The 12,130-nt window shown below is 22.0% G+C and overlaps 1 protein-coding gene across 1 annotated transcript in view; it reads right to left on the reverse strand.

Annotated features, from left to right (window-relative positions):
* Positions 1–1,828: 1,828 nt before the first annotated feature.
* LOC127283585 (actin-histidine N-methyltransferase) overlaps positions 1,829–12,130 on the reverse strand; it is a 29,357-nt gene continuing 19,055 nt past the window's right edge. The window contains exons 4-7 of the mRNA XM_051308559.1: positions 4,397–4,511; positions 3,953–4,105; positions 3,489–3,812; positions 1,829–2,252 (exon numbers count right to left, since the gene is read on the reverse strand). Of these exons, the coding sequence (XP_051164516.1) occupies positions 2,127–2,252; positions 3,489–3,812; positions 3,953–4,105; positions 4,397–4,511 (718 nt within the window). The 3' untranslated portion in view covers positions 1,829–2,126. The remainder of the gene's footprint in view (positions 2,253–3,488; positions 3,813–3,952; positions 4,106–4,396; positions 4,512–12,130) is intronic.

A 12,130-nucleotide genomic window follows, 5' to 3' on the forward strand; every position in this document is an offset into this window, starting at 1 on the left:
ATTTTTAATATATGAATTGTTGAAATCAGTAAATTATCAAAGAAATTCATTAAAATTTTTGAAAATGATAAAATTTACAGAGTTAAAATGTAAAATATAATTAATACAACTATTTTTGATTTTGAATTTATTTCTATTACTTTATATTTTAAAACTGCAATTTTGGAAAATAATTTCAGTTTTCAAGTTTACTTACAATGATGTTAAATAATTTAAATGTAGTAAAATTTGATTAAAGATTTTTTAAATTTTTGAATTTTTTCAAAGAATTTTAAGTTTTATTGTTCAAAACAAATTTTAGTAACTACAGGGTTACCACAAAACCCTAGATTAACCTTTGACCTAGATTAATTAAAATTTTAATCAAATTCAATAGATTAAAACTCAAAATTAACTAAATTTCAATCTATCTATAAATCTATTTTTAAGTTTCAAATTAGCGGAATTAAAAAATTAAAGAATGAGAATTTTAGGAATTTGAAAAAGGAGAAAATTAATTCAATAAAAAACAGGAATCTTAGAAAATGAAAAGAAAATTAAAGGAAATATATAATGTTGAAGGAAAGAAAAGTCGAGTATTTCAGTGAAAAATTGAGAATTTTGGGTCAGTTCCAAAAAGAGAATAACGTTTAGAATTCCAAAAAAAAGAATTTGAAGAAAAAAATCGTTTTAAAAAGCGAAAATTAAAAAAAAAATAAACAAAAGATAAAGGATAATTTTAAATAATAGAGTCGTAAAAAATAAGAAATTATTATAAAAATGAAAAATTTTGAGAATTACTAAAAAAAAAGTGAATTTGAGTCAAAAATCAAAAATTTTGTCCCATTCGTTAAAATAAATAAATTTGAGAAATTTACCCAAAAAAAAATTTATAGAAAAAAATAAAGAATTTACAAAAGAAAATAAATTGCAATAAATATACCTAATTTTATTTTTAATAAAATTCCCGATTTGGAAGAAAAATTCCAGGCTAATTTAATTCAAATAGAAATTAAAATAAGCATTGTAATTATATTTCTAATTGCAATTTTAACTTAATTATCGTAACTCTTTTTATTAAGTATGAAAAGCGTAACATATGATCTTTACAATGTTTCAACTTTTTAAATTTTAGTTAATTACAAGTAATTATATATTTTATTTGGTGAATGTTAAAAATAAATGTTTCTTACATATGTAACACAAATTTATGTTTCAGTCACAACAGAAAATTATTTCCATTCTAATATAGGTACATCTTTGTAAAAGTTAAACAAAAAAATATTTGATATTATTTTTGTCTTGAAAATTTAGGCATATTTAAAGCTTATTAAGATGAGTAATTTATTGAAGAGCAAAAAATTTGTATTTATCACAAATTAATTGTCACACTGACAAGATAATAAAAATTGTTTAAAAATTAATTTTCACAATAATTTCAAGTTAATTTTCGCTGTTTAAATCTAAAATTAATTTTCCATATTATCTATAAAGTTAATTTTCAATATTATTATATATGTAAAGTTAATTTTACAAAGTTTATCTAAAATTTTAAATGAATAATTTCTGTTAACAATTAATCAATTCCACAGAAGTATTATCAGTATTAGAATAAAGTAAAAATATATATATATCTATATACCTATTTATATATAGTTAAATTTTTTTTAATTCGTTTCAACTAGTTTTAAATTGAAGTATATATCCATTGAAATTTTAAACTGTCGTAAAATGTAGTTTTTTTAAGTAGATAAATTTTTTATCAGCTGATAAAATTGACATTTCTGAGTTTGACTTGCGTAGACAAATTTTTATTGCAATGTATAATATTTAGGCAAAAATACGTTAATTTTATAATAATATTCTATTATTTTTATTTTCTTCATTATCAAGAATTATCTAATTCTTAGATAATTTTGTACATTTTAGATTCTTTAAAGAATCAAAAATGTTTCCATAAGAAACATTTTAATAAATTTTTTTCTTCTAAATTGCAAAAACAATTAGAATTTTAAATACTTTTCAATGAGATAGAAGATTATAGAGCTATAAGCTTTTTTTTTGCGATTGTCTATACAAATTTGACAATTCCGATACTTAAATTCTTTGGGCACGTAGAAATAATTTCAATAAAATTCGAAGCGTTATTATGCTTTGATCCATTGTTCAACATAGTCAAGAGCATTTTGAAGAATTTTCTTCTCCGTTTGTCTCAATTGTATCGCTAATTTTTTTAATTGAGGTAAAGTTGTTTTTAAAATCTCTGCGTCCTCCTGTTCAAAATTAAAAAAATAACATTGATTGAAATTGTAAATTATTAATTAGTTTTTATTTATAATTATAGGCCTCGGATTATTTGACTTTTTCTGACTTTTTTTTGGGAAAATACGACTTTTTTCTACTTATTTAAATAAGATGCGACTTTTCCGACTTTTTTAAATATTTTTTTGACAAAATTTTTAAACAAAATACTTCTTTTCTAGTATACAATGCAGATCTTCTTTATTTCAATTATTTAACAAGAATTTTTAACTAAAATTTTTCTCTAAATTAATTAATTATTTTTAATAATTTTAATGAAATTCTTCACAAATTCAATTGTCTTCAATTATTTTCCAATTAAAATTTTTATAAAAATTCAACAATTGTTTATAATTTTAAAAAATCAAATAAAATTACGAAAAATTTCAATTTAAAATCTTTTAAAATTTAATTATTTTCCGAAATTCAATTATTTTTAATGATTTTTATAATATTCTTCAAAAATTCAGTTATCAGAAAGCATTTTTCAATTAAAAAATTTTAAAGTTTAATTTTTGTCTTTAATTTTTAATCAAATTCTTCAGCAACAGAAGTCATTGAAAAATTTCAATTAAAAATCACTTGAATTCAATTATTTTCAAAAATTTCAATTTAATTTAAAACCTTCTAATATTTAATTATTTCTAAAAATGTCAACTGTAACTCTTCCAAAATTTTTATAATATTTTTCAAGAGAAATCATCAAAAAATTTTAATTAAAAATCACTTGAAGTTCAATTAATTTCAAAAATCTGAATTGTAAATCTTTGAAAATTCAATTACTTTTAAAAATTATTTGATAACTTATTTTCAATTCTGTAAAATTTAATATTGTTTGAAATTTAATTATTTATAAAAAATTTCTACTATAACTCTTCTAAAGTTCAATTATTTTTAATAATTTTAATATTTTTAATAAAAATTCAATTATTTAGAAAAGTTACAAAAATTCCAATAGAATTATTCTTATTAAGGAATTATAAAAATAGATTTAATTATCTAATAACATTAATTATTATTTAAAGTAAAATACTTATTAACTAATTAAATATAATTAAAATAAAAAAATTGACTTTTTTGCGCCTTAAAGTCGATTCGAGGCCTGATTACAAAAAAAAAGAAATAATTTTTAAATACTGAAATATTATGAAAAGAAAAATTTCTTAAATAATTTAAAAAATTGAGAAATTTCAAAAATATCAACTTACCTCTTGAGAAGTTGGATAATTGGCAATTAATAATTTTAATCGAGCTAATAAAAATTTCCTAACATTTTCTTCAACGACAGTCTCTAAAGCACAGTCTATATGTTTTAAATCGAAAACCTTGTCGGACTCAAGCCAATGATCAAGTTCACCTTTTCTCATACTAAATACACGCAAAAAAGCGAGTAACGTATCCGAAATTGGTTCAGGACCTGGTTTCAATAAAAATTCTCCAACAGAAGGTAAATCTAATTTTTCTAAAAGTTGTAACCTTTCTTTTTGAAGAGAATCTGCTTTACTTATTCCAAGACGAAGTTTAAAGCCATCCTGAAAAAAAATATATATATATTTCAATTTTTTTTTCTTTTTTAAAATAATAAACTATAATAATAAAAACAGTAAAATTATAAACGATATACTATTCAATTTCGAAACAATACTCGTTAAAGTAATAATAATTTTCTTACAAGTTTATTGTCTGGATAAACGAAGCCGGAATGAACGAAAAAATCGGAATTCGTTCTCGGTCCATAATATATGAAAATTTGTTCGCCTGCTTTAAAATCTCTCATTGCATAACACTCACAACTATCTGTACTTCTATTAAAATCGGTAGTTATCTGTAAAATAGTAAAATATATATTTTTATGTTCAAATAAATAATAGTAATTTATAACATATAATCGTTCTAGTAGAGTAACAGCAATAATTCACAGTGTTTGCGAAAAAAAAAAAATAATTTTCCCTTTCAGATAAAGGAATTTATATTTGAAACAAAAGCAGTGATAAATAGAAAGTCAATCACTTGAATTAAAATTACACAATTTTAAATTAGAAAATTAGAACAAAAAAAAAAATAGGAAATTTTCTTACGACAATAGAATAGTGAATTAATAATTAATTTTAATTACCTTTCCTTCTTCATGATTACACATATCCCATAAAGGAATTAAAGCGTGAATCATTTGTGTCTCATCCTCATTAGGAATTGTGTTCAATCGAGTCATTACAGTCGATACTGCCCAACTGAAAACAGAAAATAATTTTATTTATCATAAATTAAATTTAATAATTATAAAAACTTGTTTCACTTCTTAACATACATTCTTGTTTTACTTCATTCACAATGAAGTTTCAGTATTATTATTATTGTTATTGAATTATGTAGAAGTCAAATTATAAATTTAATTAGAGAAATATAATTTAAAGAAAGAAAGCATTGTGTGAGAAATGGAATTATTATTTTGTAGCTCGAAGTAAAATAACAAAAAAAAAAGTGAAGTAAAATCTCTTTTCTTAATGAAAGTTAAAATTACAAAAATAGAATATCTAAAAAAAATTGATAACCGAGTAAATAAAATCAGTTAATTCAAAAAAAAAAAAAAAAAATGTAGATTTTGGACGGAACTTGACCTAGAAAGATGAAATTAAAAGAAAGGAGATTCTCATTGTCCCAACAACTTTCTCTCATGGGAAAATGTGCGTGGCGGTTTTATGTGCTGAAAGTTAAGCGACAGTGGCCTTCAACTGTCGTTTATTAATGAAAATAAAAAAAATCAAAACTAATGCCACAAATTTCATATCCGATATATAACATTCGATCTAAATAAATATCAATAATAAAAAAATTAGTTTTTTAATATTTTCTATTACATCTAAATAATATTAAGAATAAAAAAATTAGTTTTTAAAATATTTTTTATATTAGATCTAAATAATATCGAAGAATAAAAAAATTAGACTTTTAATATTTTATATTTTAATGAAATCTTCAATAAATCGCATTAGAAAAGTTCAAATTCTTATGCAAGTTTTTGTTTGAAATTTAATTGGAATAATTAATGGAATTTCAAATAAATAAACTTTCAAAATATTTTACAAATCATCAATAATATCGCATCATTCACTTTTTATTGTTCATTAAATCTTTCTATTTTTCATTGTAGTATAATTATTTTGAAATTTCAATTTTTTTTTACAAATTTTTATTTCATTTTATACATACATTTTATATAAAAATATATATTTTATATAAAACTTGTTTTCGTAATTATAATGTTCAATATTTCCATTATAAATAAATAAGAAATAAAAAATGACAAAAAAAAATAAATTTTACTCTTTTTAAAAATTACTTTACTTAATAATGAGAATATAATAATTTATTATTACATTCAAGTTGTACACTGAAAGAAAATATATAAAAAATTTCTGGACGCATGATTATCTTCTAAAAATAATTAGTTAGAATTTTTATTTTAAAGAATTTTATTTGTCATAATTATTTTTAAGCCGAATTTTTATTTGTTCGAATTAGTATTTTGCAGAATTTTCATCAAAACTATTTTCTATATTACAGAATTTTTATATAACCGAAAATTCACTTCACAGAACTTTTATTTGTTCGAATTTTTATTTGTCAGAATTTTTATTTGCTCGAATTTCTCATTTAACATAATAGGACATTTTAAAGAATTTTTATTGAGTAGAATTTCATTGCATAGAATTTTCATTTTATTCTTTCAGATGAATTTTCATTTGTTCGAATTATTATTTGATATAATTTCCATATAACCGATTTTTCATACTACAGAATTTTTACTTAACCGAAAAATCATTTGTCAAAATTTCTAATTGTTAGAATTTTTAATTTGTCCGAAATTGTAAATGACCGAACAAATTATTGATAGAAAGATTTCGGCGCGATTTTTAAAATCAACCAATCAAAAAATATCCAGAAAATTGTAATTGGTTGATTTTAAAAATCGCGCCTAAATCTTTCTATCAATAATTTGTTCGGTCATTTACAATTTCGGACAAATTAAAAATTCTAACAATTAGAAATTTTGACAAATGATTTTTCGGTTAAGTAAAAATTCTGTAGTATGAAAAATCGGTTATATGGAAATTATATCAAATAATAATTCGAACAAATGAAAATTCATCTGAAAGAATAAAATGAAAATTCTATGCAATGAAATTCTACTCAATAAAAATTCTTTAAAATGCCTATTATGTTAAATGAGAAATTCGAGCAAATAAAAATTCGAACAAATAAAAATTCTGTGAAGTTAATTTTCGGTTATATAAAAATTTTTGTAAAATAGAAAATCGTAGTGTTGAATGTTTTGCAGAATACTAATTCGAACAAATAAAAATTCGACTCAAAAATAATTATGACTAATAAAATTCCATAAAATGAAAATTCTAACTAATGATTTTTAGAACATAATCATGCGTTCCGAAATTGCCATAAGTAGAGTAGAAATTTTTAGTAAATATGTTACAATTTAGGGAAAACGTGTCAAAATAGAACATTTTTATATTAAAAATCAAATTGAAATTCGTAATTATTTACTAAAATACGGAATTTTTTTAAAAATAAATTTTTTGACAAAATATTAATTTATTCTGGCACATGACAACAAATTTTTATACTATTTTTCAATTCTTCACCAAATTTTAGAGCTCAATCTATCAAATATTTTGCGAGAAAAACTACGGAGAAAATTACATGTGAAGTTATACAATAATCACATAACTTTAATAAATCCAAAAAATGTTTGAAGTTAGAAAAAAAGAATTTTCTTTTTTAATCTTTGTTAAAAATAAAAATTAAAAAAAAGTTTTAAGATTTGATTTGTTTATAAATTAATTATTTTATTACTGATTGTTAATTCATTAAAAATATTTTTTATGTAATTATAATAAATATAATAGTAAAAATAAATAAAATAATAATAAAAATAATAATTTATGAAAAATAAAAAAGTATCTTCTTGAAACGTATAAAATTGAAAGTAAATTTCAGTAATTGATTCTATAGACACGTTTTTGAGTGAAATTAAAGAAAGGGAAAAGGTATTATAAAGCAGGAAGTTGTCTTAATGAACAGGTCATGTTACAGCTAGAAAATATTCTTCTTCCTCTGCCTATAAGCCATTCTAAATGATCTGAGCACAATTCTCTATCATCACGAAGTGACTCGACGTGTGAAAGTGCACTTCTCCTATTTGCAAAGTGGTATAATTTTCTGCTGTTTAAGAAACATTCAAGAGCATCGAGAAATAATATATATATACTCTCATAGTAAAAACACCGCAACGATAAAATTTAGTTCCCGCGCGATATTTAAATTAGATTTTTAATAAGTTCCTCTTTTTCTTAAACAAAGAAAACTATAATATTCAAACAAATTCTCCAAAAAGAAAAAAACGACAGAATAATTAAATAATACTTTCTCATATATGATAAAAATATAAGAACTAAAAAGATTTTTTAAAAAATTTTCTAAAATAACATTTTTTAAAAATTCTTTTTATAAATAAAAATTTACAATAATAGAATAAAACTACCAATTAAATTTGTAAAAACAACAAGGGAAAATCGTTGATTATTTATATGTATATATATAAAATGAGAAAGAAAAAACATTAAAAGAACTTCACGTTCCAATTGAGTTTTCCTTCTTGATTCATTCCTAAGGATCACGCACCGTTACGGTTTCTGCGAGTATAAACTGTTACCGTGATGCTGCATAGTAAGTGACGCGCTTACAAACAAAAATTATAGACATTCAGAGAAAGTAGTTTTGTATATAGTAAAGTATTCACGAAAGTTGTCATTAATTAATTTATCAGCAAAAAAAAAAGAGAATAAAAACATAAAAAGAGAAGTTGCGAATTTTTTTTTCCCCTGAAATTTGAATCTCTGTTTTCATATAAAAATCATAAAAAAAAATTATCTTGACATAAACATTTTCAGTAAGTGTTAATTTATAAGAAAAGTTTCCATGATTTATTTCTCTATGAATTATTTATAATATTCATGAGGACACGTGAAAAAAAAAAAATTTTTATACATCCTTTTCCGTCATTCTAAAATTTCCTGGTGCAATATTTTAAATTATAATTTGCACCTTGTCAGATAATAATAGAAAATTATATAATTTTTTATTTAACAAATTTCTCTCTATCTATGTAAAAACTATTTTCAAGATAGAAAAAAAATTGTAATATATGTGTAAATTAAAAATGATGAAAAAACAACTTGAAAAATTCAAAGAAAAATCTATATATAAGAATACATCAAAATGTATACATTAAAATTATATTTTTTTCATAAATGTAAAAGTCGCTTTTAAAATGTGTCGCATTCATTATGGAAATTGAATGTGCGAAAGTTACTAGAAGATTTCTCACATGATTCAATATTATATTCATATAGCACAATTTATAAACAGCACGAAGACGAGACGACGGGCAATTTTGACAGATACTTAAAACGCTTAGAAACTCTATTTGTATTTAATCATAAAAAGTGAAAAATAATTAAAGATCATAATTTCACATAAAATTATAGTTTTTTAATTAAAGAAGAAGAGAAAATTATACATCTCGCGGTTTAAAATATTAAAGGGGAAATTTCTTTAAAAAAAAAATAAATAAATGAAAAATGTAAAATTAAAGCAAAGTTTGAAATCATAAAACAATGTTCCTTTATAATTACATATAAGTATGCGACGCTCCAAGAGAAAAAGAGGAAAAAGAAAAATTTTTAGAGGCAAAAAATGTTAGGTTATGTTTAGTTACAGTTATTTACTTTGATTAAACGTTCATCTTTTATTGTGTAAAATAAAAATAAATTTTTATTCCATATTTTGGATGTAATGAAAACTTAAACATCAGTGGTTTGTATAGGACGTTGCCCCCCTGATTGTAATTGTCCGGTCACTTTCGAGGAATTAAAATTTCTTTAAAAAAGTGATTAGAAATTGTATTTCTTTTATTAATTTATATTTATTAGAATCAAAAGAAGTTATATGTCAAGTGATTAAGCTACAAAATTATTTTAAAGGCATTTAAACAGTACTTTTAGTATAGTGCAGTAGAACTGTAGAAATGACATGTGTCAAAAATAAACAAGAGAACTAACCTCAATCACAATCCAAAGGCGTATCAACGAGGGGCACTAAAACTTATATCTTTTCCTATACATTGTTAATTATAAATTAACTAGTTTATTTTCATTGTATTTTAAATTGTATTTAATTAAATGTATAAAGCGTAGAAAACTTTAAAGTTTATTACTTGTTTTAAGTAAATTTTCAGGCACGGATAGTACATTTTTTTCTTGCTTCGCACTTACTGCATGAAAATGTCTTCGCACGACAATGGAAATTTTTACAAAATTCATTTGTACACTTTTTATACAAAAGCAAATAAAAAAATGGCTCGGCACAAAATTTTGTCTTTCAAAACTTTAAGTTTTCATCAGTTTTTTATTAATATATATATATATTGAAATACGAAAGTTATGGCATCACATGACAATGGAATTAATAAAAATACAGTGTTTTTTTTTAGTGATTTTACTTGAAAATAAGAGAAATATAGTTTATTTCTTAATTTCTTTTAGGGATTTGAGTAGTGACATATGTTTTTTTTTAAATTCCAATAATTTTTGAGGCAAAAAGTACAAGTCTTGTAGTATATTTTTATAGACGTTTATCCATTGTCGTGCTGGCATGAACATTTTCAAAGACAATTGTAATTCAATAATTATCAGTAAGTATATTGATGTAATAAAAAATTGTATTTATAAAAATTGAACATTTTGAGTTAAACTTTAAGAATATGAATTGAATAAAAATTAAAGATAGTACTGTTTTTATGAGTTATAGCATTTTAAAGTTTGGTACTCAGAGGTTAGGACATACTGAATTGGTGTTTTCCACTTATTAAATATTGTTTTACACAAAATTTATGTACAAAATTATAGTATTTTATAAGGTATAATAGTTAAGGGATGTTTAAACAATATTTTCGTTCAATGTTAATAATTAAATGTTACGATGTTTAGAAGAGATAATTCGAAGACATGAAATTATCCACTTTACAGAGAAATGATTTTTTTTAACTCAAAATCAAAATAATTTACAAATTTTTTTTACAAAAATGTGTTCTTTATATATATCTAAAAGAATTTTCTTTTCAAGAAACAAAAAAAAATGATAAATATACTCTGCCGAGATTTATTTCTACATTATCCGAAAATGAAAGTCGACAAACTGGATTCATGAAATGGCAAGTGGTTATTCTATAGTGTTGGATATTTCGAATTTCTTAAAAGTCTAATCTAACGAGTGAAAACATATTAGGGATACATAGTTGGTTGCATATGGGAAGGTCATGCGAAGAACTGCGAAGATCGTGAGATAATCGTCTTGTACATATACATATATACTTTCTATATAATTCGCGATTCTGTAACCAAATCGCATGATATTAATTTGCGTTATCAAAAGATTATTATCTTTACATTGATTCTCTATGGATGTTTCTTTCAAGGATGGGCAACTCTCAATCTATATAAGAAATGATCTAATCGCGCGATTTTTCACTCAATCATTCAAAAACCATATATATACAAAAACGGAAATTTAAAATATAATTATATTTCAAAAAAAAAAAAAAATTTTTTTAAATAATAATTATAAAAAAATTACAAATTAGAAACAAGTTGCAGAGTATAGTCATCAATCGAATAGAGCTGTAAAATTTAATAAGAAAATAGGATAATTTATCAGACAGATGATAAAAAAAACTTCAACGTAAGATGATCATCAAACAGAAGCAACTGCTTTCTCTATTTGAATGTATAACCACAAGTTGTCGATCTCTATAGAGTCTCTAACAATTATTATAAATCATTTAATGATTTGTGCTGAATCTACATATATATATATATTATAGTGTCAGTTAATTTAATCGTCTCTCTGAAAATTATTGCAGGAAGTGAAAATTTCTCGCTCACGTCTCACAATAGAAATTATCACAAATGACTCTGCTGTCTTTTTATATTTTTGAATAACTTTATAATAGATAAATGAAGAAAATTTTCTTTAAATATTTCCTTCAACAATTAAGTAAAAAGTGAAAATGAAACAAATCAATTTTATTAGCTCGCAAATTTTTTTTTACTGAATCAATCACTTTTATTTAAAAATGACATTCAGTTATTTATTAAATTACAATGTACGGGCTTACAATTTTGTAGAAAAAAAGAAAAAAAAATCTCCTTTAGTGCAGAAATATTTAGTATTTAAAAAATTATGAAAACTATTATAATTATAACTGTAATTATTGATTCAATTTTAGAAACGCATTATTATGTTCTAAAAATCATTAGTTAGAATTTTCATTTTATAGAATTTCATTTGTCATAATTATTTTTGAGCCAAATTTTTATTTGTTCGAATTAGTATTTTGCAGAATTTTCATTAAAACGATTTTTTATATTACAGTATTTTTAGATAACTGAAAATTTACTTCACAGAATTTTTATTTATTCGAATTTTTATTTGTCAGAATTTTTATTTGCTCGAATTTTCATTTAATATAATTAGGCATTTTAAATAATTTTTATTGGGTAGAATTTCATTGCATAGAATTTTCTTTCAGATAAATTTTCATTTGTTCGAATTATTATTTTATATAATTTCCATATAACCGATTTTTCTTACTACAGAATTTTTACTTAACCGAAAAATCATTTAACAGAATTTTCATTTGTCCGAAATTGGAAATGACCGAACAAACAATCGACAGAAAGATTTTGACGCGATTTTTAAAATCAACTAATCA

This window comes from Leptopilina boulardi, unplaced genomic scaffold (assembly GCF_019393585.1).
Source record: "Leptopilina boulardi isolate dan_hultmark-lab unplaced genomic scaffold, ZJU_Lbou_2.1 LbouV2_310, whole genome shotgun sequence".
NCBI lineage: Eukaryota > Metazoa > Arthropoda > Insecta > Hymenoptera > Figitidae > Leptopilina > Leptopilina boulardi.